At 34.9% G+C, this 27,609-nt stretch overlaps 3 protein-coding genes across 7 annotated transcripts; 1 reads left to right on the forward strand and 2 right to left on the reverse strand.

Annotated features, from left to right (window-relative positions):
• Positions 1 to 394: 394 nt before the first annotated feature.
• Positions 395 to 14,935, reverse strand: LOC110856318 (cytochrome P450 18a1). The gene is made up of 7 exons (XM_022104802.2): positions 14,743 to 14,935; positions 13,295 to 13,415; positions 10,356 to 10,787; positions 5,257 to 5,433; positions 3,237 to 3,313; positions 2,748 to 2,928; positions 395 to 1,687 (listed from the first exon to the last, which is right to left on the reverse strand). The coding sequence occupies exons 1-7, from the start codon at positions 14,837 to 14,839 to the stop codon at positions 1,240 to 1,242; spliced, it is 1,533 nt and encodes a 510-aa protein (XP_021960494.2). The 5' UTR covers positions 14,840 to 14,935; the 3' UTR covers positions 395 to 1,239.
• Positions 14,936 to 15,935: 1,000 nt separating this feature from the next.
• LOC110856216 lies at positions 15,936 to 18,654 on the reverse strand. 3 transcript variants are annotated; one of them, XM_022104684.2, is made up of 3 exons: positions 18,555 to 18,654; positions 18,087 to 18,140; positions 15,936 to 17,699 (listed from the first exon to the last, which is right to left on the reverse strand). In XM_022104684.2, exon 3 carries the CDS (start codon positions 17,691 to 17,693, stop codon positions 16,677 to 16,679), a length of 1,017 nt encoding a protein of 338 aa, XP_021960376.1. In that variant the 5' UTR covers positions 17,694 to 17,699; positions 18,087 to 18,140; positions 18,555 to 18,654; the 3' UTR covers positions 15,936 to 16,676. The 3 variants fall into 3 exon arrangements, with proteins under 3 accessions (XP_021960376.1, XP_035712834.1, XP_035712833.1); XM_035856941.1 differs by having other exon boundaries at positions 18,541 to 18,565; XM_035856940.1 differs by lacking the exon at positions 18,555 to 18,654 and having other exon boundaries at positions 18,087 to 18,521.
• A 1,637-nt stretch (positions 18,655 to 20,291) lies between these two features.
• Positions 20,292 to 27,587, forward strand: LOC110856259. 3 transcript variants are annotated; one of them, XM_022104733.2, is made up of 4 exons: positions 20,292 to 20,802; positions 26,025 to 26,081; positions 26,385 to 26,681; positions 27,252 to 27,587. In XM_022104733.2, the coding sequence occupies exons 1-4, from the start codon at positions 20,556 to 20,558 to the stop codon at positions 27,356 to 27,358; spliced, it is 708 nt and encodes a 235-aa protein (XP_021960425.1). In that variant the 5' UTR covers positions 20,292 to 20,555; the 3' UTR covers positions 27,359 to 27,587. The 3 variants fall into 3 exon arrangements, with proteins under 3 accessions (XP_021960425.1, XP_021960426.1, XP_021960427.1); XM_022104734.2 differs by having other exon boundaries at positions 20,294 to 20,802; positions 26,385 to 26,638; XM_022104735.2 differs by having other exon boundaries at positions 20,302 to 20,802; positions 26,385 to 26,591.
• The last annotated feature ends 22 nt before the right edge of the window (positions 27,588 to 27,609 follow it).

A 27,609-nucleotide genomic window follows, 5' to 3' on the forward strand; every position in this document is an offset into this window, starting at 1 on the left:
AACTTTTACAAAATTTTATATACATTTGGAAGTAAAATTAGCTTGCAAATTTCTGCAAATTTACTTAGGCGTCTTTTAGGTTTATAAAAGTTTGTAAAATTATTTTACAAAGCTATACACGAAATTTACAAAGTTACTCAAGTCTGTATGAATTATCGCATTAATTTATGGAAAATTAGTATTTAATGACAAAGTTTAAGATATATTGGTAGCCTTCATTTGTAAATAATGAAGTCCCTGCTGAATCTCCTTCATATTGCAGCGTATATAAATAAACAGTGAAATAATTCAGCGAGATATTTAGAATCAGGTAAACATTGGTTTTTAGCCAACAAAATACAAATTTCCTTCGTAATCTTTGCAAAATTGTGTAAATGTTTGTAAGTTTACGGTGTTTCTTGGGTTATAAAGAGCAGAGTGACGAACTGCTAATTTTATTTTTTGAATACATAAACGTCGATAATAATTATTTACAAATTTAACGCAACGGTTCAAAAATACATTTTTAGATCATAGAATATGGACGTACAGATATTAAAAGGAGCGTTTTATCCTTAAAATTTATAATTTATTTGCAACCTCACTTTCTTTTCGTAAACTTTATAAAATTGGGATGCAAAGTATGTAATTTTACAAATTGTATTTTTACAATAGAGTGTATGATTTCAGATTTTGATTAAATTAGTGTCAATCGATCACAAATTTAATTAAATACGGAATTTAATACGGAATTTTCAAGACACGATCTCCCAATAGGCACGTTTGGCTTGGCAGAGATGTCTGCATCCAAAGTAGAGAAAGCTTTACAAATTCTACACTTTCGAAATTAACTACGCACTTTCTCCTCTTCGGATACAAAATATCTCCGTCAAACCAACACATTGGCAGATTTTTTTGCAAATTCTGTACTAATTATATATGTCATCGATTGACAATAGTTTCCCCAAAATCGGAGCACATTCGTTGGAATAGCTCCACTGTAAGTTGACAACACCACCATAAATTTTCTCCCTATACGACATAAATTCGAAAAATTTTTACATTTTCCAAATTTACAGCTCGTTTTCTCCTCTTCGGATGCAAATATCTCGGCCAAACGTGCACATTGGGAGATCGTGCCTTTTGCAAATTTCATAGTAATTAAATTTGTGATCGATTGACACTAGTTTCATCAAAATCTGAGAGCATGCGCTGAGACATTAATTGTTAATGTTAATAAAACTGTCATAAATTATCCCCCTATTCGAGACGATCCTTTAACAAAATATGGAACGGTTTTGGCACCAGGGCAAACCCAGTTTCCGTCGCGAATCCATTATCCGGTCCATTTTTGTCAATGGCGATACTAAATCTTTGAAATAAGTTTGTCACGAAGAGGAAAATGCTATCCCGCGCGAACGACTCGCCAATACAAACTCTTCGTCCGGTTCCGAATGCGATTAAGGCGGGATTTTTGACAAAGGTTTTTCTCTCCTTGTCCAGGAAGCGGGAGGGTCGAAAGGTCTCGGGATCTCCCCAAATGGCGGGGTCGTGATGCATAAAATAGTAGTTGGGAAATATCAAGGTGTCTTTTCGAATTAAAAAACCGTTTAGTTCTTGATCGCTGGTGGTTCGATGTTGCAGTCCGAACGGAGAAACGGTGGCGAATCGGAACGTTTCTGCGGTTAGGGCTTCGGTGAATGGCATGCTGAAAAGTTAGTCATAAATTTTATCGTGAACTACCATATTTTTAGGGAGATTTGAATTTTAGTATGCTTTACAGATTTTAAAACGCAAAATCCTAGCTGTTTGCACTAAATTTGGACTATTTTACTTGTCAGAATAAAGTCCCGGTTTCTTAAGAAATGGGGTCATAAATAAAATTCAGTTTTCATAAACAAAATTATCGTGTAAAATTCATGCTTGTTTGCAAAAATGAAATTTAAATTATAAATAAAATTCCGATTTTAAAACAAAATTATCATCCAAGTTTTTTAATGTAGAATCGAAACTTTCGAACTGATACTTCGGTTTCTTAAACAAGTTTCCGAAAAAATTGAGAAATTCAGGTTCTTAAAAAAATCTTGGATTTTTTGTAAAAACAAAAATTCACAAATCCCAACTCTTAAAGCAATCTAGAAAAATTATGATCCCCTTTCTCAGGTTAAACCGATTTATTTAAGGTCGAACAAATCAGATACTTAATCTCACGGTACTTCTATTCAATGACATTAAACGTAAATTTCTAAAATGCCATCAATTTCAAGAATTTTGAGATAAATATGACTATTCATACTTTAATGCAAAGTTAATTTCTGGTACTACAGAAATTATCGATTTAAAAATGAAAATTACCAAATTGATTTCTGAGGAAATTTATAGTGAAAAAATGGTAAATGAAGTAGAATTTTTTTAAATCAATAGTTTTGTAATACCAACGTAGTAATTCCCGAATTTAGTTGTTGTTGCACGCCGTAATTCAAATCAGTTCAAAATTCAGTTCGTTAAATTAATTACGAAGATCAGTCGTAAGCCTGATGAATTGATTTTCGAGGAGATTTATTGCAAAAAATCGCAATAAATAGTTAATTTTTTTAGCTCAAGATTTTCGTAGTGCCAGAAAAATTAAGATAAGTTGCATTTATCCCATATAAATTGTATGTAATGTTATCAATCCGCATTGAAATACATTGAATAGGGGCAGAGTGAGATTTAAAATATATGCCACCTCAAATCATCACCCAATGCAACCTCAAAGAAATGCTTACCTCGATTTGTCGCTTAGCTGGCACGCCCTGTTATTCCCGGTAACAGATTTTATCTCATTTTGAAACTGTTCTTGATACTCGGAAAATTTGGAGAGGATAAAAACCATCCATACAATCATGGAAGTAGTTGTGTCCGTCCCACCGATGTAGAAATCTCCAAAAATTGCTTCCAAATTTTTTTCTAAAGGCAAAAATTAAATAAAACAAGCTATTTTTTGAATTTTGTAAAAATTTAATTGATGAGTCATCGGCAAAATCGACCGTTTTTCAGCATTTCTATAGACCCCTGGAAATTTATTTAATTGAGCTCCAATTTTTCTGAAGGTTTCTTAAACTTGAGATCTTCTTATAAAACTATCTGGGGTGTATATTTTTTCAATTGACAAATTTACCGTACAAAATTTTGAATATATGAATTTTGAATTAAAAATGTGTCGACTTTCACTAATTTTGGCGATGAGTCATACATCAATTTGTTGATCCCCTTACCACCACGTTTTCCATAAAATGGAGAATCTGGATCAGTGACGGTTTTCATTTCTTTTATGTAAGCGTCGATAAAATCCCTGAAAATTTTAAAAATAGCATTTAAGTAGTTTTCTTCTTAGAAATGTGGATGCGGTTGAATTTTTATGTAGATTTTATTACTCATATTTCTGGAAAATTTTCATTATCCTATTATTACGATATTATTGCCAAAATAAAGTTACTTTTCGCCTCGGTTTTACTATCTGTCACGGATTCACAACAGACTCTACAAAAGGCGATCAGACATGGTTTTCACGACTTCGCGCTTGAATATCTCAGGTGCAAATTCTAATTTCGAGCTGATTTTTATAGACAAGCAAGATAATACTCTCAAAAAGATATCTCTAAAATTTTAAGGCGATAGCTTCACAAATGCCCCCTCCAGTGCCCCCAGAGTTGGAAGATGCCAAAAACACACTTTCCAAACTTAATTATTCATGTGGCATGATTACCAAAGAGGTCAGAGATGAAAAATTGTTTTTATTATAACCCCAGATAATTATTGTATCTAATAATGAAAGAATCCGTAATGAATTAAATAATGTGGGCCCTCCAATATCGCTGATATTTTGCCCCAAAATGCGATCAATCCGAGCTTGCACGGGAAAATTGACCTGCTGACCTTGAAAGCGGACCCACTGGGTCAAATGACGATTGAGGGTAAAGCTGGAAGTGTGCTAGGTAATACTAAACCACACAGTCAGGATTTTGGGTAAACAGTTTTGGAGAAGGACCCGAGCTAATCAGCTGACGCCGAATCTTAAAAAACTCTTGAACTAATTTGGAAAATTAATGGTCAAATTTTGTTGAAAATAAATGTTAATAACTTTTTTGTGTCCCTTACTGCAGAACTAATTTGCCTACAAGGTACAAGTGACAAAATGTTAAAATTACTGCGTTTTGGTTAGTTAAATTATTTCTGAAGTTCGACCCGGATAATGACGGGAGCTTTTCCAAAAATTTTATAGGGTTTGATGAAAACTAAGTCCGTGGGGTGTAACCACTTATCAAAATTTTGTCAAACGTACTTACAGTGCAATATACTATATGTAGCTTGGATAAAAACAACTTTAGGGATTTTTAACATCAAAGTTTTAAAATGTGGGGGCCTTAAAAGTGAAAGAGTTGCGTTCACGACAGCATTCCATCAGGACAAATAAGAAGTTAGACTACAAAATGGACTTAAAAGATTAGCATGAGACAAAAGTGGTTTTATATAGTCAAAAGCATGCTAAGTCCCTTAAAAATAGCCGCAAAGGCGATTTTTGCAGCAGGACCTAAGAAAAAAATCTTTTGTTCAACGCCATTTTGTAAGAACACTTGTTTGGAAAACTAAAAAAGGACACCTCTCCCAATTTGACCTTGCCTCATTACCCAGAGTACACGCATCCGGAAGCCAGATATGTTTACCTATAGTTTGAGATATGGGCTTTCACATGAAAAACGTTAGAAATCTCTTCGACGAAAACCCTGCTCGTAATTTAATTGTGAATTTATGCAAACCATGTCTAATCGCCTTTTGTATTTTTGGTGAATAGATACTACCAGTTTTTTGAAACGTGAAAAATTTTCAGACATCGCAGATCATTTTTCAAGTTGTAAAATGTCTACGCCAAATCAAATATGATTCAAAATTGATCAATGTTAAAGAATAAAAGGTGGTTTGCATTCGCAAATTTTTGTTTTTTAAAATCTCGTGCGAAATATTGGCACGACAAATTTTAAAAAAGTCAACCAACAATGTCGTCTAAATTTGTATTTTTTTTCTTTAGTTTTTAGCCAATTTTCAATTTTTTCATTTTTTCGTTTACTTTGTTATAAAATTTAATTTTCCAAATATTTACGAGTGCCATATTTTTCGACGCAATCACAACTCGTTTAAATTTTATGACTTTAAAAACGAAAACTGCCCTGAATTCAAACGAAATTACATTCTTTTTGCAGGCTAAGTTTGTGAAAACGATTATTTAAGTATTCTCACCTTATATTCTCTGGCGAATAAGTCTCCAAATGTTCTTTAACGGGTTTTTGGAAAGAATCTAAAAATTCTAAACCTCGTTCTTTCAATTTAGCGTAGCCCGTCAGTCTTGGAAACGATTTTCCCAACCAGGGGACAAAAAAGAGTAATCCCGCATTTTCCAGGAGGTCCTGAAGAGCTCTAAAAAATTAAGAAATAAAATTTAAGCTTTGAATTTACATAATTTAGTTAGTCATTGTGTAATTAATTCTTTAATGGTGAACTAATTAACGTAGTTCTTCGTAAAGTTCGTAGATTTTGTAAAATAGTTTCACGAACTTGTACAAAATAAAAAGACACCCTTGACTCCAGGATGTTTTCAAAAATTTATGAGCTAATTTTGCTAAGAAGAATTTGTAAAATTTTGTAAAAGTTTGTAAGTTTGCAGAATTTATGAGATTTACAAAGCTACCAAGGTCTGCGTGAATTGCCTCATTGTATAAAAAGTAGCACGAGAAGCGTGCATGTCGAATTTGTATTTTTTTAGTTTAAAAAAGTATCTACTAACGAAATTTTTGAGCAAATAGTTTTTGCAAAATATGTAAAGATTTTTGTTTGGAAGAGACTCATTGGGTGGAATTCAATATACGCGATCATAAGCATTTGCGTAGATAAGCACATGCTCAGCAAGGTTTTTGCTGAGCAAAATTTCGTATTCAATATAAAGTCGACTTAGGCATGCGTAAGTTTAAGAATGCTTAAACTTACGCAAATTCTGAGCAATGGCTAGGCATTTTGCCTAGCCATTTTCGTTGCCTAAGGCAACGAAAATCTGTGACCTCGTGTGAACTGACAAAATTTTTGCAAAATTTTGATGCTCCGCTCTTTGCATCTTATTTCATCTCGGCTAAAATATCAACCCGACATTTACCACTTTTTAACAAACTTAATTTTTTACAACCTAATTAAACTTTAAGTGTACCTTTTTTGACGTTTTTGAAGTTTGTTGTTGATGGTGCAACTCACATGCAGCTGACATATACCTGGGGAAGCATAACCTCCATCAAAATTTGGCTCCCGCGTGCGTATCCGTACCATGCTAATAGTATGGGAAGGATACGAGCGCGGGATGATGGAGGTTATACTTCCCCAGTATTATTTTAACAACTTTTCCACTGAGTTTGGGCCTGGGTGTTTTCCTGGCTTGTCAGAGCGTCGATTTTTCGAAAAACGGTACGCGTTACGTTTTTGGGGTCTGGTACCTTACAGAGGATAGCAGTCCTGCTAATTTAGATTTTCATCCAATTCCAAAGGAAGTAAGTATACTAGACTCTGTAGAATGAGCAACACTATCCGGATAATTTCAGCTTCTCCAAAATTTTCGTTTGTGACAATTTTCCTTCCGAAAAATGTTTTATGCGATGGTCGACTTCGGATGGGCATTTTCATAATTTCTTGGTCATTTTTTGACGAATTTTTGTCAAAAGCCCTCTAAACTTCCCCTATCCGACTCAAAACAAGATTTTAGGCTTTGTGTAGGAAGAGGTACTTCCAGCTTTGAGAAACGGACGATACTTTAAGAAAATTTCTGTTCCGGTGGAAGAAAATTAGTAATGAACTTGCAGTCTGCCGGAAAAGTACTAATGACGGAGGTGAAGGAAAAAGTTAAATACGAGATGGATAATGGATTAAAGTCTTCTTTGTCCGTAGATATATCCAGTTCGATATGTTTGGAATATTCTACAAAAATTTCAAATTTCTAAACCTATTTTTGACCACTTGGCTACTAAACTTACAAAGTGATGCACTATTTAGTAGATCCAGTATATGTGAAACTGTTTTTGAAGTTTTACTTTGTATGTAATTGCAAATAATTAGAATATTTAATAAACCGTTGCAAGCGAAATGTAACAAAGGGGTGAAGCGAAACGGTCACAAGGTCATGGCACGTCAAAACTATGTCGATTTTTGACATCCTCGCCCCAAACTACGTCTAAAATGGTCGAAATAAATATTTTTCTAAGCTAAATTATAGTTACGCAAGTCGTTATTCCACCTCCGAGCTGGAATAACTTTAGGCAAAAAATTTAGGAATTTGTGCATATTGAATACAGAAAATCCTAAATATTTTGCTCAGCACTTGCTTAGAATTTTTCCTAAGCAACAAATATTGAATACAAATAAAAGTCCTAAGCATTGCCTAACGTATATTGAATTCCACCCATTGTTGTTTAACTGCATAAATGTCTAACTACGTACATGAATTTTACAAATATTTGCAACTATTTGGCATTCGCAATTTTCCTGCTGTTCAAACCTCGTCGCAAAGTAATTTGATTTTTATCGTTTTTCTTATGACATAAAGCTGTTAAATTTTGCGAATTTATTACAATTAATTTTTGAACGTTGTAAAATTTTGATGTCAGGTTTTACATATTTTAAAATAAACGTACGAATTACTTATGAAAAGATTTCTCTTTTCGCAGCTTCCTTTGAAAAATTATTTTAATTTTTTCACCTAATTTGTTTTTACGTTTATTACGTACAGTAGGGTCAGGCGCTTAAAATATAACGATTTTGGCCTTGAATAACCCCGGAACGGTTTGTCGTAGCGGGTCAAAATTTTGAACAGAGGAGCATGTTATCCTCAGATAGTTGTGTGCAAAAATTCAACCCTCTACTTTCAAAAATGCCTCCCCCACAGCCGCCAGAAGTCAAGACAGTCATTTTAACTGTTTCCAAACTCCGTCTAAAAAATTCGGTCTCCGCAGAAAAATTTTAATTTTCGAGTATCCGAACTCAAAGAAGTCAATTTGAGTTACATCAGGGTATTGTATAGGTATTTCACTATTCGAAGTGATTTTTATCTCAAATCTAGCTTCAAGGTCCTTTGCATAATCTTGGATCTACTTTGCCGTCTTGGAAGACGCTGCGTCAGCATGAAACATTACCTTATTTATTTTTTTACTGTACAATTTAGGAAAATATCATTCTAAAAGTGGTTGCAATATATGGTCCACATAATACTTTGCAGATGCCTTTACTTTTTGGGGGACTTTGATAAGTGGGAGGACACCACGACCGTACATTGCACCCACGACCATAAACTTGTTAAAAAAGTTCTCCTCACAGGGAAGCACAAACTTGCGTTAATTGTTTTCAGCATTTGTAGTGTAGTGAGCTCTTCGAACCCAATTAGTATTTTGTAGAGAAATTAGTACTTCGTCAAATGTCACCAAAAAGTCACTCTAATTCCATAACAGAAAATTTGAATAAATTTTTTTGTAAACACGGGCGCGACTTTTTTCCTGTTTTTCAGTCAGCTGATGCACACGAGGTTTCCGACGAAGTCGTGTTCTCAAAATCTTAATTTCTCTTTTCACTCAAGGCTTAGACACCCCAACCTTACGGGAAATTTCCTTTTGGGTCGGAGGATTGTCTTTTGAGGTCAAGAGGTCAATTTTCCTAAGAACGGTCGAAATTAACACTTTTCTTTGCCATCTTCTAGGGATGGTGGTTGCCCTTCACTCAAAATTTCTCGCTTTTCACCTATATTTTTCAATACCTGATTGATTCTAGATTTCGAAAATGTAGTCACTTCACTTTTAAGATGTTTAATTATTTTGCTGTATGAGTAATTAAGTTTGCAACGAGTTTTTATGACTGCCTAACCTTCTGGGGGCTGTGGGGGAGGCAATTTTGAAAGTAGAGGGTTGAATTTTTGCACACAACTATCTGAGGATAACATGCTCCTCTGTTCAAAATTTTGACCCGCTACGACAAACCGTTCCGGGGTTATTCAAGGCCAAAATCGTTATATCTTAAGCGCCTGACCCTACTGTACATATTAGGGTTTACCTCGAAATTGAAATTTATTACTAATCAGTGACAAATGAAACATTAGTCCAAACCTAAAAGTGAGGCAGTCATTGGTAACTTATAAAATCCTTAAATTTGTATAAATATTTTACTGAACCAAAAGTTGTAAAAAAGATCGCGAAAATTTGTAAGCTTATTTTCCCTATAAATATTTGTAAAGTTTTATAAGTTTACAAGATTTACATGCAAAAATAGATCTTTTCAATTCAATTTTAGGTAAAGGATAGATTTGTGATTATCGAGAAAATCAACTGATACGATGTTTATAAAGCTTAACCAAGTTGAAAAATATTGCAAAAATTTTTCGTTATTTTATCTTATATGTTTTGCCAAATATAATCCATCTCAATTTTACTTGCTGGCATAAAACCCTGTCAATTTCTCCTGTCTTATTGAATTGATAAACCTGTAAAATTAATGCCATCTGTAAAACAATTTTACTAACTTCTATACAAAATAAAAAGACGTCTTTCATTGGAGTAAATTTACAGAAATTTGAAAGCTAATTTTCCTTTTGAAATATTTCCAAAAATTTGTAAATTTACGGGTGTTACCGATTTTGCAATGACACCAAGGCCTACGTGAATTGCCTCAGGATTAGTGCATTACGAGTCGTAAATTACGACCTTGTTTGAAATGTTTGCTACCGAAATCATAATTACGTATTATTATTTACGGGGTAGGACATACAAAACGGGAAACTTTTGAAAAACCAGGTCCATTGTGACAAACTTCCGTTTGTCAATTTTCGTAAAACAGTAAATTCCTAGATTCGTTTTTCTCCAAACCGTTTTTGAAACCACTTTTACACCAAATTAAAAACAATTATACGTATAATCCGGCAAAATAAAATAAAAAATCTGACCAAATTTAGTTATAAATTTGGGACAAATATATGTACGTCAGAGCAATTAATTTTTATATGAAAAACAAGCCAAATAAGTTAGTAACTCCAATAATATACCGAGTTTTAACCGATTTCACAAAAGTTACTGTTCATCCGAGAAAACTGTGGCCTTGGAAATTCTAAAAGTTTACCTGGCGGAATTTGTCTATTTTTATTATTTGATCAATTACAGAAATTTATTTCCGCTTCGAAATTCAGAAGTTGCTAAGATATTCCTTAAAATTACGATGGCTGCCAGGTAACCTTTTAGAGATAATTGGCTTGACGAAGGTCACATTTTTTCCGAATGAACAGTAGAAACCGATTTTGAACCCCTTAATACGAATGGTGCCCTTACTTTTCCGCCGTCCTCGTAAAATTCAACAATTCCGGGTCGTCATGTCGATACCGTTTTCCCGCCACGATAACTCGTAGCGAATTCGCCACGGCTAAAATCGACATTTCCTTCAAATCCGTCACCGGCTTTCTCCCAACTTCGAAACGTTTTAAATGTTCGATTAATTCGGCAACTTCGACCATAATTAATTCCTCCATGGACTGCTTTCCAAATCCGAAATCGCGTAACTGTCGGAGTGTAAAACGTCGCAATTCTTCCCAGATTTTTCCTTCGGTGGGCGACAATCCGTAGGCGGATTTTCCATACAATTTCTTCATTTCCGCGATTTCTGCCGGGGTGGAAGTCATGTCCGAGTGGAAATCCGGCCGACCAGAATATTCCGTTTGGGCGAATATTTTTCGGAGAATGACGTGATCCGAAATGATGGCAATTCTGGAAAATTAAGAAAAAAAAACTTGTAAAACAGTCCAAAAGTTTAAAAAAGTTGAGACAAATTTTAAAAGATAACTAATTGTCTAGATTCAAATTATTCGAAATTTTAATACCATGGAACCATAATAATGACAATTATGGACAATTACAAAATTAAAACAAAAAAACAAACATTGGAAACAGTCAGAAAATTTTAAAAACTTGAGATAAATTGGGGAAAAGGACAAATTTGCAAGATTCAAAAAATTAGAACTTTTATTACCATATAATCGAAATGATGACAATTGTGGAAAATTAGAAAATTAACAAAAAAAATAAAAATTTAAAACGGAAAATTTGAGAACGTTGAAACAAATTTTCAAAATTAAAAAAATCGAAGTTTTATTTACACCATTCCGAAAGGAAATGAGAAAGGAACCTTTAATGAAAATGGTGCACGATTTACTCTTCAATATAAAATTTGGCATCGAAACTGTTCAATTCGCAGTTTAGCAAATTCACTCGGATGTTTAATACTTTTAGAACCGTAGCAGTTATTTTTATTGAGGCAAATTTGAGAAAATTTAAAAAGTTCCAAAAAAATGCAATTTCTCATTTTAAAAATTCTAAATTGTAATACCTTCCGGGAAGGAATCATTCACACCTTTGATAATGATATACACGATTTAATCTCAAATATATAATTTGGCATCGAAACTGTTCAATTTTAAAATTTACGCGGACTTTTATCACTTAGGTTGTGATCCAAAATGATAAAAATTCTAGAAAACAAAGGGCTGGCAAAGATTAGAACAAAGAACGTTTGAAACAGTGGGAAAATTTTACTACGAAAAAATTGAGGTACATTTTGTAAAACTACAAATTTCGTTCAAACGATCTTACACTACCTTTTGCAAACATCATGTATGATTTACTTTGAAATATGGCGTTAAAACTGTCCAATTTTTTCAAATTCACGCAAATTTTTATTACCCAGGAATCCTCTCTAAATCATTGAATCAATTCACGCAGGCCTTGGCAATATTGTATGTAAGATCCGTAAACTTTCACACTTTTACAAAATTTATTCAAATTTTTTGGGAAAATTATCTCACAAATTTTGGTAACGGTGTTAAGATCTTTTTATTTTGTAAAAGTTTGCAAAATTATTATTTTTTTGAATGACGGATTTTACAATGTTTCCAAGAACTGCGTCAATTAAGTACTTACAGAATAAAATTTTACTGAGGATTTCTGAGCATTAAAAGTTTGAAAATTGGACAGTTTTAATGCCAAGCTGTACATTTATTTCAAGCTAAATTGTACATTATGAATACGAAAGATGCTTTTAGCTCCTTTCCTAACCGGTACGAACTGCCTCATGGTCATTCCTATGTAAAATGTTTAACTCTACCAAAATATGCAACTTTTTGTGTAGCCCTTCGTAAACTTTGCAATTTTAACTGGTTTACGAAATTAATGTATAAACACCTCCTTAGCGAGAATTGCATTTTTGTATTGTATATTTACTGAAGCAATTCACGTCCCCCTTTGTAATTTCGTAACCACGTAAACTTCCGAAGATCAGCTTACGAACCATAAACATGCTTTTCATCTTCGTAAGGTTTTGTAAGCTCTTACCTTCGAGACGTTCCCAAGTTTGGTCAGAAGTTCGTAAATTTCGGAAGTTTACGTGATATTTACAAACTTACGAAGGCTGAGGTGAATTGCCTCAGCCAGAAATGGTGTGCTTCTTTGTAAATAAAAATCAAATCAAATAAAAACCTGATTACATTTTGGGTTCTTTTATGACTGAAAAAAATTTGTTAGAACTCGAAATAATTTCCTGTTTATATTAACAAATGTTTACATTACACGCAATTCCAAAATCGGTAACATTAAAAAAAATATACTAACATTGGAAAATTGTAAAGGAAGCCCCTTGCACCTTTGAAAACTCATCGTGATTAGTATTACTTTGAAATCTTTGATACTTTGGCATCGAAACTGTTTAATTTCATTCGAATTTTTATTATTTCACTCTTAGGCAATTGGTATTAAATCATTTCGAATCATCACCGGACGGAGTACATATATGACTCTACCGGCATCGGTAATATCGATCGTTATGGCGTAGTAATGTTGTGGTAATGAAATCGCTACCACTCAGAATTAAACTATAACCAACCCGGTAAGAAATTATTACCAAATCAATACCAACACGGAGTACATATGTGACTCTACCGGATGCTTTAGAGTATACAGAAATGCAATTCTTGCAGATTATTTTTTTTATATAAAAATGTTCTCAATTTTTGTGTAACCTTAAAAAAATTTGTAACATCACTTTTCTTTTGTAATCTTTTCCAAATAAAATTGTGTACACAATTTTTAAGTTTACGGATCAGTTTTAAATTCATTCGATTTTAAATTTCTTCTCTGTTCTGAACATTCGTGCAATGAAAAAAAAATGTGTGTTTTGCATAAAATTGTTGATAAAGTTTTAATACCACGATAAATTTTCTTACCTCGTTGTCGCCAAGTGAGCTTGGACAACGGGACCGTAGATTTTTGCCCATTTGGAAAACGTCATGTGTAACGCTTTATCCATTTGGAGGATATTTCCGAGCAGGGGCAACCCTCTGGGACCTGCAGTGAAATAAAGTTATCCGTATTCACGTCAACTTTGTAACCTTGAAAATTTGTAATCATGCAATTTTATAGAATTAAATAGGTTACAAAAACTGTTGCAACTATTTAACCGTTAAGAAGCGTTAGGAACAAGGAACAATAATTGTGCAAAATTTTATAAATATATTGTAACATTTCCGTCTGAGATTATTTCTCAATTTTCTGAACCAATTTTCTAAACGACAAATACTCCATTTTTACGGCCACTCGATTTTGAGTTTTTTTGTCAGTATTTCATACACTAAAATTTTGCTGTATATATTGATTTTAAATATGGGATATTTTTTGCATAAACATTTTTACAAATATTATGATTAAGTAATTGAAAGGTTAAGTTAAATGTGCATGCGAAACCTAGAGATCGATTTTTTATCAAATTTACTGTAGAAGGTGGATTTTGGATTATCGAACCCAATTCGCTCGGATATTTGTAACGCGATAAAACTTAGCAAAGTTTGGAAATATTGGGGCTCCTCAGTCACATCTCAAAAAATTCGCTTGATTCGCTTGGTTAAAAATTTCGCTGCATTAAGCGAACTAGCGAAGTAAATCTGACTGAACTCTTTTCGCTTAATAACTCGCCCAAAGATTTGCTACAGCAAAGAGAGACAAACAGTTAAGGTGAGACTGTGCGCGAATTTTAAAATTCACAACAGCAGCAGATGAGGAGAGAAAAAGTAAGCGACACTAACTCTACTCGAGAGCCTCGCTTCCCCAGATTTTGGCTCGCTTAGAATGGCGAGCTCTGATTGGTTGTTTGAGTGACGGTGATGATGCACCTTCGCTAACGTAAGCGACATTTCTAACCAAGCGAAGCAAGCGAAATTTTTGAGATCTGTCTGAGGAGGCCCATTATAAAAGCTGGAGAATGCCAGGAATCTACTTACACATTTTGGATTATCTAATTTACCTAAAATTTATTTATTGGCGTAAAATCGTATCAATTTTTACAGAATTATTTGATTAAGGTACGTCGACATTGCGAACTTGATAATTTTGCGAACTTGATAATTTTACAAACTTTCATGGTATAAACAGACAGAAGTAAGACGTGTAAATTCATAAAAATTTGGGCGTTATTTTTCATCGGAATATTTCTAAAATTTCTTAAGTTTACATATAGAATTTACGGATTTTAAGATACCGTGAATTTCCTCATAGATAAGAAAAAAATTATTTTTAAATAAAAAATGCGTTAATATGTAAGTTTCCAAAAAAAATAAAATTATATTTCGCTTAGACTTTTGCTAAATTATTTTTAGACGCAAAATGAATATGCAAATACCTGGTGGATCCGGTAATTTTCCACTTCTCCGGGTTAACAAATACCACAAAAGCAGGAGGAATGTTACCCCCAAAAATATTTCTTGTAGTGAAAACATTACAATTTCAGTATTTTAATTATTTCACTTATATTTTTTAGGCTGGCCAAGTTTTAAATTTTTACGGTTAAAATTTTAAATAAAAATTCTTTTATTAAACAAATAAATTATAGTTTTAATTAAAGTAGTTTATTAATTTGAATAATTTTAAAATATGACAAAAACGAGACGCCTTGCTCCCAGTCTGAGTCCCCAATTCATACAAAACGCAACTTGCTTTGCAAGCTGAGTTTTAATCCGTGCAGCGTCCTTGAACGTTAATAATCTCTCTGTGGCAGCAAAAAACTTGTTGATCAAGTACTTGGTTTGCTTTACAACAGTACTATTTTCAACTTGATCGTGATACGGTGAATGTTTATAATTTGGCATGTGCAAAATTCAAGTGCAAAATTCTTCTGCCCAATGCCCTGCCCTCATCGGACAGGATGAAAATATTGGTCTGCGATTTGCGTATGTGATTCAGTGAAAAATTTTCTCCCTCATGGATTTTAGCAAGTGCAAAATTTCCCTGCAAAATCAATTTATTTTTATCCAGCGAAATCTCATATTTGTTGTTACACAAAAAACACGTCATTGTTTTTAAGCTATTTAAATTCGAGCAAAAATTTTTACATATTTTGCAAATTATGTAATTTGTTCCTGAGCAATTTTAATTTATTTGATTAATTTAGATATTAAAAACTAAATTAACTTAAAAAGAAAGAATTTTATATATCTCCCAAATTATTGATTGTACTCATGTCAACCTTCACACGTCTCGCAAATTCAGCATACCAATATTTGTATAACTTGCGAAATTTTGGGAATTTTGCGAGATTTTGTCGAACTTTCGCCGGAAAAGTATCTAGTTTTTACGCAAATTTACCCAGCATTTTTGCTCTGAGAAATTACAGAAATGCATGGAAACGATAGCAAAATAAGTGTTTTTTTCAGTAGATTTGCGAGATTTACGAAGTTATATTTTGCGAATCCCCTAACCACACAAATTCTTTGATCTTCGCATCTTTGCTAAATGAGTTGCGATGCGAAATAAGACGTTGTCGTAAGTACGCTTAATATTACAATTTATAATTTTAGTAATAGCTTAACGTTCAACTTTCGGTTTTAATAAATTGGGCATAATTTATTATGATACAGGTCCCAGTTTACAGAAATGTGGAGATAAATATATGAAATTATGTCTTGAATTTATATTTAGTAAGGTTACAAGTTATTGAATTTATACTTAGTAAGGTTACAAGTTATGTAAATTACGCAAAATTTCCCGTTTTCTAATCCTATTTACTTTATTTTAGGTTACAAGTCCACATTGGGAACGTAATGAATTCAATTTAACCAATCTAAATTACGTCCTTTATTTAAAAAAATGTCTTAATTTTATTACAAATTTACAAAATTGTTACGAATTAAACATGGCTGGCAACTTGTTTAACAAATTTACTTATAAGGCTGAATAATTATTTCGTGTAAATATTATTGTAAAATATTGTTCGAAAAATTTCCAAAATTTTCCAAAATAAAAAAATTATATTATAACATGCCAATTTGGGTAAATTTAGAAAAAAATTGCATACGTATTTTTCCAATTCCAAATTTTTACTAATTTTACAAAACCTCGCCAATTACTCAATTTGCAAAGTTTGTCGTGAGTAAGCCCAATAATAAGTCGTCATGAATTACTTAAACGAACACATATTTTCTACATCTTTCTTAATAATTTTTGTAAATAATTAAATAATTTTTGTGAATGGTAATTTTTGTACATAATTTGTTAAAATTTTCGAAATTGTAAACATTACAAAATTACATAAATCTAACACTTTTTTGCCCATTTTTTTTACCAAAACCTAGCCCAAAAGCTTTTAAAATTGGCCCCCGACCTATAAACAAAACCCTTCCCCGCCCCATAATCTGACCTTTCTGAGGCAACCATATCATAAAACAGGACCCTGTTCTCATTCCACCCCGCCGTTTTGGACGTCACTTCACCCCACAGCCGTTTAAACTCACCCGCAACCAATTTAGATTCAACCACCTTTCGAATATTTTGCACCCTTGCGTTCCCATTTGGGGAATAAAATTGTGGATATTGTTCCAAAAAAAGTTTCGGGCCATTATTTTCTTCACAATATCGAAAAAAATCCTCCTGTATTTTATCAAACTCCGAATTTCCCACTGAATCCAAAACCCCCCTTAATTCAACCCTTTTATTGGAATCCGTCAATCTAGCGTTAATCAATCTCAACCCGTTTTCTTGCCGGGGTGTAAATTTCGCCAAATTTTTGTCAAATTTCGAAACAAACTTTTCCCCCAGATTGGTCAAATCTCCACCTTTTTTCATCATTTCGTTAAAAGTAATGGTCATCTCGTCGACTACTTTTCCGGCTTCGAGATGGCGCTCAAAACTTGTGACGGCTCCGGACCGACCGAATTTTTTCATGGCTCGGAAAACCTGCGCTTTATTTATTTTGGCCTGAATTTCGAAATTTTTCGCAAGTTCGGAAATTTTGGCTTTATGGTCGAAAATTTGGGTTTGGTAGAGGTCGATAAGTTGCTGCTTATCTTTCTGGGTATCCTTGAGACAGAGGATTTCCTCGTTTAATCGGCGGATTTCTTCTTTTAAAGTGCGGACTTCCTCTTGTAAGGCGGCATTTCGGGTTTGTAGGGTTTTGTTCTCGTTAATTCGGTGGGACAGGGTTCCCTCTAAGTTGACGGCTTGTTGGGCAAGGTGAGAAATTTGGTTGTCTTTAAGGACGAGTTTTTGCTCGATTTGGATTTGTTGTTGGATTACTTCGTTATGTTTGATTTTGGCCATTTCTAAGGCTTGTACTAAACGGGAGGTGTTGTCCGACATGGTTTTCTGTGGGGTGAATAAAATCAGAGAAAAATAATGGTTAAATGTACCTTACTAATTTTTATGTATGCCTAATTTTTGAAATAATTTGCAAAATAAAAACATTCAGTTAGTTCGTATCGTCCAAAAATTGGGGAATTCTGTCAATTCTAAAAATTCTGTCAAAAATTTAGAGAAATCGAACAAAAAATTCATAAAACTATTTTAATCTACTGACCTAATTTGCGAGGAATAAGAGAAAGTTGGCGTGAGTACACCCATTGAAAAAAATAATCCGTTGATTCGTAAATGCATCAAAGTTTTACAAGCTTTCCACAAAACCGTAGATCACATATTTTACGCGTATTCATTTTTAATAACGAATTGTTTTATTAAATAATTTTCTACTTTTACCTTTTATTGACTTCCGGGTTGGGAATGTTCTGGCCAAATGGGATGATTAAGGAGCTATATAAAACGACGATTTGATGTGGCATAGATTTTTAATCTCGCTCTACCCCTATTTAATTTCTTTAAATGCAAATTTCTAAAGTGGCATCAATTTCTTTGAATTTTTAGATAAATACAACTGTCCATACTTTAATGCAACGTTAATTTTTGTTAGTGCAAAATTATCGATTCCCATCAAATTGGCGAATTAATTTTGGAGGAATTTTGTTGCGGAAAAATTACAAAATTCACAATTTTATATCAAATTGATATTTTTGTAGTACCAAAAATAAACTATCATAAAACTATCTATGAAACGTGCATGGTATTTCTCTCAAAACTCTAGAAATTTGTGTTATTTATTCCAAAAATTTTGTTTTAAAGAACTTGGGGTAGAGAAGGATTAAAAATTTGTGACATGAGTTATTCCACCTTCAGTGATGACAATGTAAAAAGCAGAATTGTGTCAGTAGCGTCAACCAATATTTAGGTGAGACTTATCCTTAAATACTTGGATGTTATCATCGTTCTCAATTTCCTTATTTCAACTTTTTTTCTACCCAACAAGACAAATCGTATCAAGTCTCGTTTTATTTGTGCTATGCAAAACTTTGCTTCCGTATCAAAACAAACAAACAATCCGACACATTCATATTTATTTATAAGCAAAAAGTGTTTATTGATATTGTGGGTAGATGTTTGTTTCCAAAATTCACTGAAAATGGGTTAGCCCACTTTTCGAAAAATATTTACATTACGTACAAATACCAATAAAAGTTTGAGATCCATGTCGCACAATATTTATCAAACTGGGATGATAAGAACAAAGAACATCAATAAAAACAATTTTATAACCGTTGCACAACTTAAGAAACATTTTTTCAGTTTATTCCAAAAGCTTTGGATTTCTGAAATGTTGGAAATCTTGATCAAATTGAATATTTAATCCATCCATTTTAGTTTTGTTTTTGTTTTGTGGAACAGTTTTCATAATAATTTGATACATATATACGTCTGCCAAAACATGTATGCATAAGCATCTGCATTGTTAAAAATCTGGTAGAGTCACATAAATGCTCCGTCCTGGTATTGATTTGGTAATAACTTAATACCGGATTAGTAGTAAATTGTTCCTGGGTGGTAATTTTTCATTATTGAACGGTAATTCCCGTTATTACCAGGGTCGGTAGAGTGACATATGTACTGATTTAATACCAGTTTTCTAAGACAACGTTGAAACAATATTCCCGTGATTTTTTTTATAGAGATATAAATATGTATCCCCCATTTATTTGTTTAGACACGTGATTACGAATTATGGACCTAATTCTGTCTGTTGTCAGGTATGCAAATATATGACTTATCTGACAATAAGACTGGGTTAGTTACTTTTTACCACTACTTTTTATTCCGTGTTCTTTACGAACAAATGCATGTATACTTTGCAAACAATGACGAACAAAATAAGCAGCAAAGTCCGATACGGAATTGGGATGAGAAGAGGCAAAGTGAGATCATGGTTTTGACGTGAAGATCAACTTGTGCGTCCCAATATGATGTTTATAATTTTGAGTAATTTTTGTGCCGTGAATGCAATTTCTCGTTAATTGTTACCCTTAAAAATGTTTCAGATTGTAAGTTTTGATTATTTGAAATTTTAATTTATCAAGATAGATACCATTGTTTCGATTAGGAAATTATTATTTTAAGGTTAGTTATTAAACTCAATTCACGTCATCCTTTGTAACTCCGTAACCTCGTAACCTTTCAAAATTTATGAAACTTGGGAACATTTCGAAGCCAGTTTTTTTTGCTTACGTACTTACAAAATCATACGAAGATGAAAGGCATGTTTTTCGTTCGTAAGCTGCTCTCCGTAAGTTTACGGGGTTACGAACTTACGAAGGGGGACGTGAATTGCTTCGTGAATGGTGAATTGAATTGAATTTTTGTGGAACCAACTATTTACTCGTAACTTTCTTATCGAAACAACGGCAGTTAGCTGAATTAAAATTTGAAACAATCCAAATCTATGATCTTGAACATTTTTAGGTTTAAAATTTAACCAGAAATTGTATATACGGCGTAGAAATTACTCAAAATTATAAAAATCATATAGTTCACTCGTAGGTACGAGCTGATCTCATCATCACATCAAAACCATGATCTCACCTCATCTCACTCCATTTCCGTATCTCGGACTCTGCTCATTATTTGTATTTACTTAAATATTTGTTTGTCACTTGTTTGCAAAGTGTACATAAAGAACCCGGAATAAAATTAAGCGGAGTAAAATAACGATAAAAATAACCCAGTTTCAGTCACATATTTATGCATGTACCTGACACCAGGCAGATTTTGGTCCATTTTCTTGCAGATTTTCAAAAAAAATAATTTCCAACGTTAAATTTATTAAATTACTAAAAAACAACCATGCCGGAACAGCAAGATTTTCGACCTCAACGAAACCGCGACACCACAACGCTTATCCAGTTAGACTTGGAAATTCGGAATTTGTCCGATTCAACTGTACAAGTTCGTGAGACTAATGCGGAAATTTTGAAGAATTTGGATCATTGTAATTTAAACGAGGAGACGGGTTATCATCATTCCGTTCAAGAAGAATCTACCGCAATATTTTGTGAAGATGTTGTCAATTGGCCGGATATTCTGTCGTTTTGTAAGTTTATTAGAAAATCGATATTAAATCATTAGCACTGCCGGGAGGACATATGTATATGACTCTACCGGCATTGGTAATAATAGGCATTACCGTTTAGTAATGTCGTGGTAATGAAGAATTACAACTCAGAAACAAACTACTACCAATCCTATAGGATGTTATTAACAAATCAATACCGGTACGGAGTATATATGTGACTCAACCAGATTTTTAAGGTGCTATTGCATGCTGTTTTTGGATTTAAATCTGTCTGTCTCAACTTTCCCTTCTTCAATGTTTCCAAAAACGATTTTGACACCGGTTCATATGTATGCGTTTTTTATGAAATGAACATTTTATTGCATGTTAAAATCGATAATTTTTAGGTTTACAAAGTTATGAGGTTAGAATTTTTAGACATTAGGGGTTTACAATCGACTTATTTTGGTTTTCCCACAAATTATAAGTCATTTATATAAATCAATTATAAGTGGGTTCTATTTGAATGCTCCACTTTTTGTTTAAATTTTATGTTATATGCAATTCAGGCGACCGAATTGCATTAAACGTCAAAATCATTGCAAAAACAAACATAGTAGCTTTAAAAAGACCTAAAACTTCAACAATAGGTACGACCTTTGAATTCTTACCTAATATATAAATTACATGATATTTATGACTTCGAATGATTGAAAATTTAATCTTCACTCTCATTTGAACTCCCCATTTTAAATATTTCACAGCACTATCGTAATTAAACCAATTTCAATTATGCACCATTTTAAATAACTTGAATACGGATTAAAACTCGATTGAAAAATAATTTATTGAGCAGCAAGTGCCCTGCAGCAAATTTGAGTGAGTGAAATTTCAACGGCAGCTGATGCTCAAAACAAGCGAAATAAGTGTCTTATTCCAGAAAAAAGTCAATCCAGGAGACTTATTTTCCGATCACTTATAAGTGAAATACTAGCCACTGCGCATGCTCGCGCAGTGTCACTTAAAAGTGGAAACGACTTATAAGTGGTGGGTACACTTATAAGTCAACATTTTGTAAACACCTATTATTATTTTCATCAGAACCAAGAATTGTGCAGTGGTGTGTGTTACCAGTTGAACTTGGCGCTTGATAACCCACGTGTCTCACATTGTCGAAGCTAATGTCACCTAGCGGCAGTTGGGGCACTATGTTACATTTTTCGTTTCTAGAAGGCGTTTTTCGCTAAAGTGTCAAAACGTTGACGAACACGATAACAACGAAACACACCCTTTAGATCTGCCGAGACTTGATCAAATGAACGGGCACACCCCCTAAACTTGACACTTTACCTGTGACCTGGGCACACCCACTAGACTTGACATTTGACCTGTGACCTTGGCACACCCACTAGATTTGACCTGTGACCTTGGCACACCCACTAGATTTGACCTGTGACCTTGGCACACCCACTAGATTTGACATTGGACCTATGACCTTGGAACACCCCCTGGACTTGACATTTGACCTGCGACCTGCGTACAACCAATAAAGTTGACACTTTACAGAGTTGACACTCAGAATTGTGGCTTGGGCACACCCACCATACTTGACCTGTGACCTGGGCACACCCGCTACACTTGACCTATGACTTGGGCACACCCACTACACTTGACATTTGACCTGTGACCTTGGCACACCCACTAGATTTGACATTTAACCTGTGACCTGGGCACATCCACTATACTTGACCTGTGACCTCTGTGCCCCACGGTATACTTGACACTTGACCTGTGCCTTACTAATTTTAATTACCTACAAGCGCCACCTATCGGATGTTGGCTGTTTTTCAGCGCTAGAGGGCGGGCTTTTGCTTTAAGTGCCTAAACGTTCTTAAAACGTTAGAACAATGCCATACTTCAGAGTTGTGACCGAACGTTTTCCGTGATTAACCCCTAGAGTCCTGAAGAACGTTTTTCGTGGCCACCCCCTTTAGAGTCGTGACTGAACGTTTTTCGTGGCCACCCCCTTTAGAGTCGTGACTGAACATTTTCGTGGCCACCCCCTTTAGAGTCGTGAAGACCGTTTTTCGTGGGCACCCACTTTAGAGTCGTGACTGAACGGTTTTCGTGGCCACCCCCTTTAGAGTCGTGACCTAACGTTTTTCGTGGTAAACCCATAGAGTCGTGACTGAACGGTTTTCGTGGCCACCCCCTTTAGAGTCATGACTAAACGTTTTCGTGGCCACCCCCTTTAGAGTCGTGACCTAACGTTTTTCGTGGTAAACCCATAGAGTCGTGACCGGACGTTTTTCGTGGTAAACCCATAGAGTCGTGACTAAACGTTTTTCGTGGCCACCCCCTTTAGAGTCGTGAAGAACGTTTTTCGTCGGCACCCCCTTTAGAGTCGTGAAGAACGTTTTTTGTGGGCACCCCCATTTAGAGTCCTGACTGAACGGTTTTCGTGGCCACCCCCATTTAGAGTCGTGACTGAACGTTTTTCGTGGCCACCCCCTTTAGAGTCGTGAAGACCGTTTTTCGTGGCCACCCCCATTAGAGTCGTGAAGAACGTTTTTCGTGGGCACCCACTTTAGAGTCGTGACTGAACGGTTTTCGTGGCCACCCGCTTTAGAGTCGTGAAGAACGTTTTTCGTGGGCACCCCCATTTAGAGTCGTGACTGAACGTTTTTCGTGGCACCCCCATTTAGAGTCGTGACTGAACGTTTTTCGTGGCCACCCCTTTAAAGTCGTGAAGAACGTTTTTCGTGGGCACCCCCATTTAGAGTCGTGACTGAACGTTTTTCGTGGGCACCCCCATTTAGAGTCGTGACTGAACGGTTTTCGTGGCCACCCCCATTTAGAGTCGTGACTAAACGTTTTTCGTGGCCACCCCCTTTAGAGTCGTGAAGAACGTTTTTCGTCGGCACCCCCATTTAGAGTCGTGACTGAACGGTTTTCGTGGCCACCCCCTTTAAAGTCGTGAAGAACGTTTTTCGTGGGCACCCCCTTTAGAGTCGTGACTGAACGGTTTTCGTGGTCACACCCATAGGGTCTTGACTGACCGAATTTCGTGGTCACACCCATAGAGTCGTGACTGAACGTTTTTCGTGGCCACCCCCTTTAGAGTCGTGAAGAACGTTTTTCGTGGGCACCCCCTTTAGAGTCGTGAAGAACGTTTTTCGTGGCCACCCCCTTTAGAGTCTTGACAACGTTTTTCGTGGTCACACCCATAGCGTCGTGACTGAACGTTTTTCGTAATAAAATAATAAAATCGTTGTGATTAGAGCCCGCATTGCGGGCTTAAGAGACTAGTCAGAACCAAGAATTGTGCAGTGGTGTGTGTGTGTGTGTGTTACCAGTTGAACTTGGCGCTTGATTATGATTAAATTACACACGTGTCTTACATTGTCCAAGCTTACGTCAACTAGCGGCAGTTTGGGCACTACTCCTGTTTTTTTAACCATACGATCCTCGACGTCATCACTCTCATTACTAATAGCATTGCAGTGGTGACGTCGAGGGTCGTATGGTAAATAAACGGACTGTATGTTGCATTTTTCGTTCCTAGAGGGCGTTCCCCGCTAAAGTGTCAAAACGTTTCCAAATGGTTGACTAACTAACGCTACACCCATTTACATCCGACTTGATCACATGAACGGGCACGCCCTCCAGAGTTGACATTTGACCTGTGACCTGGGCACACACACTAGACTTTGGATTTGGCCTGTGACCTGGGCACACCAACTAGACTTCAAATTTGACCTATGACCTTGACACACCCACTAGACTTTCCACTAGACCTGTGACCTGGGCACACCCAGTAGACTTGATATATGACCTGTGACCTCGGCACACTCCCCCAAGTTTATCCTTTACCTGTGACGTGGGCACACCCCCCTGAGTTTACATATGACCTGTGACCACTGGGAACCCAAGCAATGGTTGACACAAAGGGCAGGGATGCGTATTTTAGCGTAATCTCAAAAGCATGTCAATGTGAGCGACACTCACGTCCGAAGTGTGCAACATTTCAGCCAATCGGGTGAGAGCACTAAACTTTTAAAATGTGAGAATCAGAGTCTCACAACACCCTTCTCAGCACCACTACATGCATGCTACAAATCTCCCACCTTTCCACCTTCAACGGAGTTAGAAGATGTTCTTTTGCTCCGCTGATGGGAGGAGGGCTACAGCAGAGTGACAGTCTCACGTAGCCCATTACTGCTTCTAGGTAATATAGTATTACTCCTCTAATTCTGTGGGTTGACACTAATTTAATTTACCTATCAGCGCCACCTACAGGATGTAGGTTGTTTTTCATCGCTAGAGGTCGGGCTTTCGCTTCAAGTTCTTAAACGTTTTTTAAAACGTTAGAACAATTGAATACTCCTTGAAATTGACTACGCCTCTTGATCTGGACACTCCCTGTAGAGTTGTGACTGAACGTTTTTCGTGGACACACCCTTTAGAGTCGTGACTGAACGTTTTTCGTGGTCACACCCTTTAGAGTCGTGACTGAACGTTTTTCGTGGTCACACCCTTTAGAGTCGTGAGTGACGTTTTTCGTAATAAAATAATAAAATCGTTTTTCTTAGATGTATTTCGTTTTTGTGGTCACATCCTTTAGAGTTGTGACGGCACGTTTTTCGTGGTTACACCAGTTAGAATAGTAACGTGAAGAACTGTATTATTACACATCGTCATATACAACGTGACAATCAAGCCCATGCTACTTTGCTGTGTGAATGTAAATGTGTAACAATTAGTCCGCAGACATTTGTATCGGTGACTAAATAAAATCGTTTTGCTTAGAGCCCGCAATGCGGGCTCAAGAGACTAGTACGGAAAGAAAAGTTATAAAATTTTAAATTCAAAATCCGCATACTAGTGCATCTTCAGTTGACAATTGTAAAATACCTGACACCTAAGTCACCACAAAAGTTTGTTTGAATTTCTAATTCGGCGTAGGCGAATTTCAAAAATGTTGGGATGAAAAATTATTTATATTTAACTACCAAATGGCTGGAATAGGTTTTTAATCTCACTCTACCCCAATTCAATGTCTTTACCAAATTCTTTAGTAAATGCAAAAATAACTTCTAGTTCATTTGTAATTTTTTCACAATAAATTTCCTCAAAAAATGAAATTTAGTCGTTTTTAATCTATTTTTTTGTAGCACCAAAAATTAATTTGCAGTCAAATTTTCATAATAATATAAAAACAATTTGAATTTTTAAATTATGTTTCATTTAACATTTTTTAGCCCAAGATGGTGGTAGCCCGACGGCTTCGGAACCCAAAAGTCCAATTCCGCACCTCAGTAAGTTTGTATTTGTAAAGTGTACGCAGTAGTAATTCACGCAATCGTTCTCAACTTTGTAAAATCCGTAAATTTTGTAAAATAATTTCGGAAATTTTTCTAAAATACAAACACGCCCTTGATCTGAGTAAGTTTACAAGAAATTTATAACCTAATTTTCCCAAGGAAGGAAATATTTGTAAGAGGTTGTAAGTTAACGGATTTTATAAAGTTACCAAGAGCTGCGTAAATTTCCTAAATTAATAAATAGTAAAATTTACATATCTATTGGTAATGTACTCTGTGAAATAATTCCCTCCACAGTAACACCGACCTTCGCCGACGTTCTCAAAGGCGAAAAGGCACGCCTCGCCGAAATTCGTGCCGATGTCGACAAACACAGCGAAATGTGGGAAGTTCAAAAAATGATAAATTCACATCAAACCGATGAATTATTTTCGGACGACGACGAATCATCCGAAACTGCTCGAGACGAAGAAAAAGGGACCGAAGTTAACAAACCCGCAGAAAGTATGGTACTCACGATGTACAAGTTTTGTCTGGATAGCGTAAACCCTGTAATGCAGCATTACATATACTTTGAGAATATGAGTTATATCGGTATGTATACAAATACCAATATGACCACGCTACCAAATTTTGTAATATTCTAATTTCTAAAAAAAAGTGTGGGTTCGATTTTTTATTTGTTTTTTTTAATTTTTCCCACAAGAAAGTGATTATTAGTGACGCAATTCACGCAGTCATTTGTAACTTTGTAAAATCCGTCAATTTTGTAAAATACATAATTTTATGAACTTTTACAAATAATAAATTACCCATCCTTGATCTGAGGATGAGTATTTGTAAAATTCTGTAAAAGTTTGTAAGTTTACGGAATTTACAATGTCATCAAGACCTGCTTGAATTACCTTAGTGTTTAATTTCTTCCACCTTTTTCACATTTCTTGCACTGCAAGAAATTGCAAGATGTGCCAAAATTGGCGGCTGCGGGTCAATCTTTGTGCTAATTTAGTTAGAGAAATTTTCTGGTAGATGATGGCGCTTATTTTTGCACACTAATAGGAAATTGCGCCTGTAAAACAACAATTTCTCGCAGTAATTTCATGGCAAACACTGCAATTTTAGTGAAACTATTTTCTAATAATTCGTATTTTTTTCTTACATCAGGTTCCATTTTCAGAGGTAAATATAGTACAAAAGTTCTGGCATCTGTGGTCGGTGGCGTCTTTACTTTGGTCGTCGCTGGAGGACTGGCATATGCATATTATTTTTAACAAATTAAGTTTATACAGATGTAGAGAAACCAATTAATGTCAGCAAATTACACGATAATAGCAATTGACTTGCCTAATTAGTAATTAATTATAAATTGAACGCAATATCCGTTAATTGGGAGAATTGTTATCAGATTTGTGTATTAAATAGTTAGTCCCAGCCAAAGGAATAATGTTGTTAATCGGCTTTGTGAAATTTTGCGAATAAAATATTACATGAAATTCAAAATTTTTGTTTAACATTTTAATTG

This window comes from Folsomia candida, unplaced genomic scaffold (genome assembly GCF_002217175.1).
Source record: "Folsomia candida strain VU population unplaced genomic scaffold, ASM221717v1 Fcan01_Sc015, whole genome shotgun sequence".
In the NCBI taxonomy this organism is placed as follows: Eukaryota; Metazoa; Arthropoda; class Collembola; order Entomobryomorpha; family Isotomidae; genus Folsomia; species Folsomia candida.

Bases quoted from the DNA above. Each gene is read 5' to 3' on its own strand.
- LOC110856318 (XM_022104802.2), bottom strand. From the start codon at position 14,839: ATGTTTTCACTACAAGAAATATTTTTGGGGGTAACATTCCTCCTGCTT. The intron at 5,434-10,355 runs GTAAGGGCACCA...TTAATTTTTTAG, and splicing joins TTTACGAGGACGGCGGAAAA to AGCTCTTCAGGACCTCCTGG. The intron at 3,314-5,256 runs GTGAGAATACTT...TAAAATTTTCAG, and splicing joins TATTCGCCAGAGAATATAAG to GGATTTTATCGACGCTTACA.
- LOC110856259 (XM_022104733.2), top strand. From the start codon at position 20,556: ATGCCGGAACAGCAAGATTTTCGACCTCAACGAAACCGCGACACCACA. The intron at 26,082-26,384 runs GTAAGTTTGTAT...TTCCCTCCACAG, and splicing joins AAGTCCAATTCCGCACCTCA to TAACACCGACCTTCGCCGAC. The intron at 26,682-27,251 runs GTATGTATACAA...TTCTTACATCAG, and splicing joins TGAGAATATGAGTTATATCG to GTTCCATTTTCAGAGGTAAA.
- LOC110856216 (XM_022104684.2), bottom strand. From the start codon at position 17,693: ATGTCGGACAACACCTCCCGTTTAGTACAAGCCTTAGAAATGGCCAAA.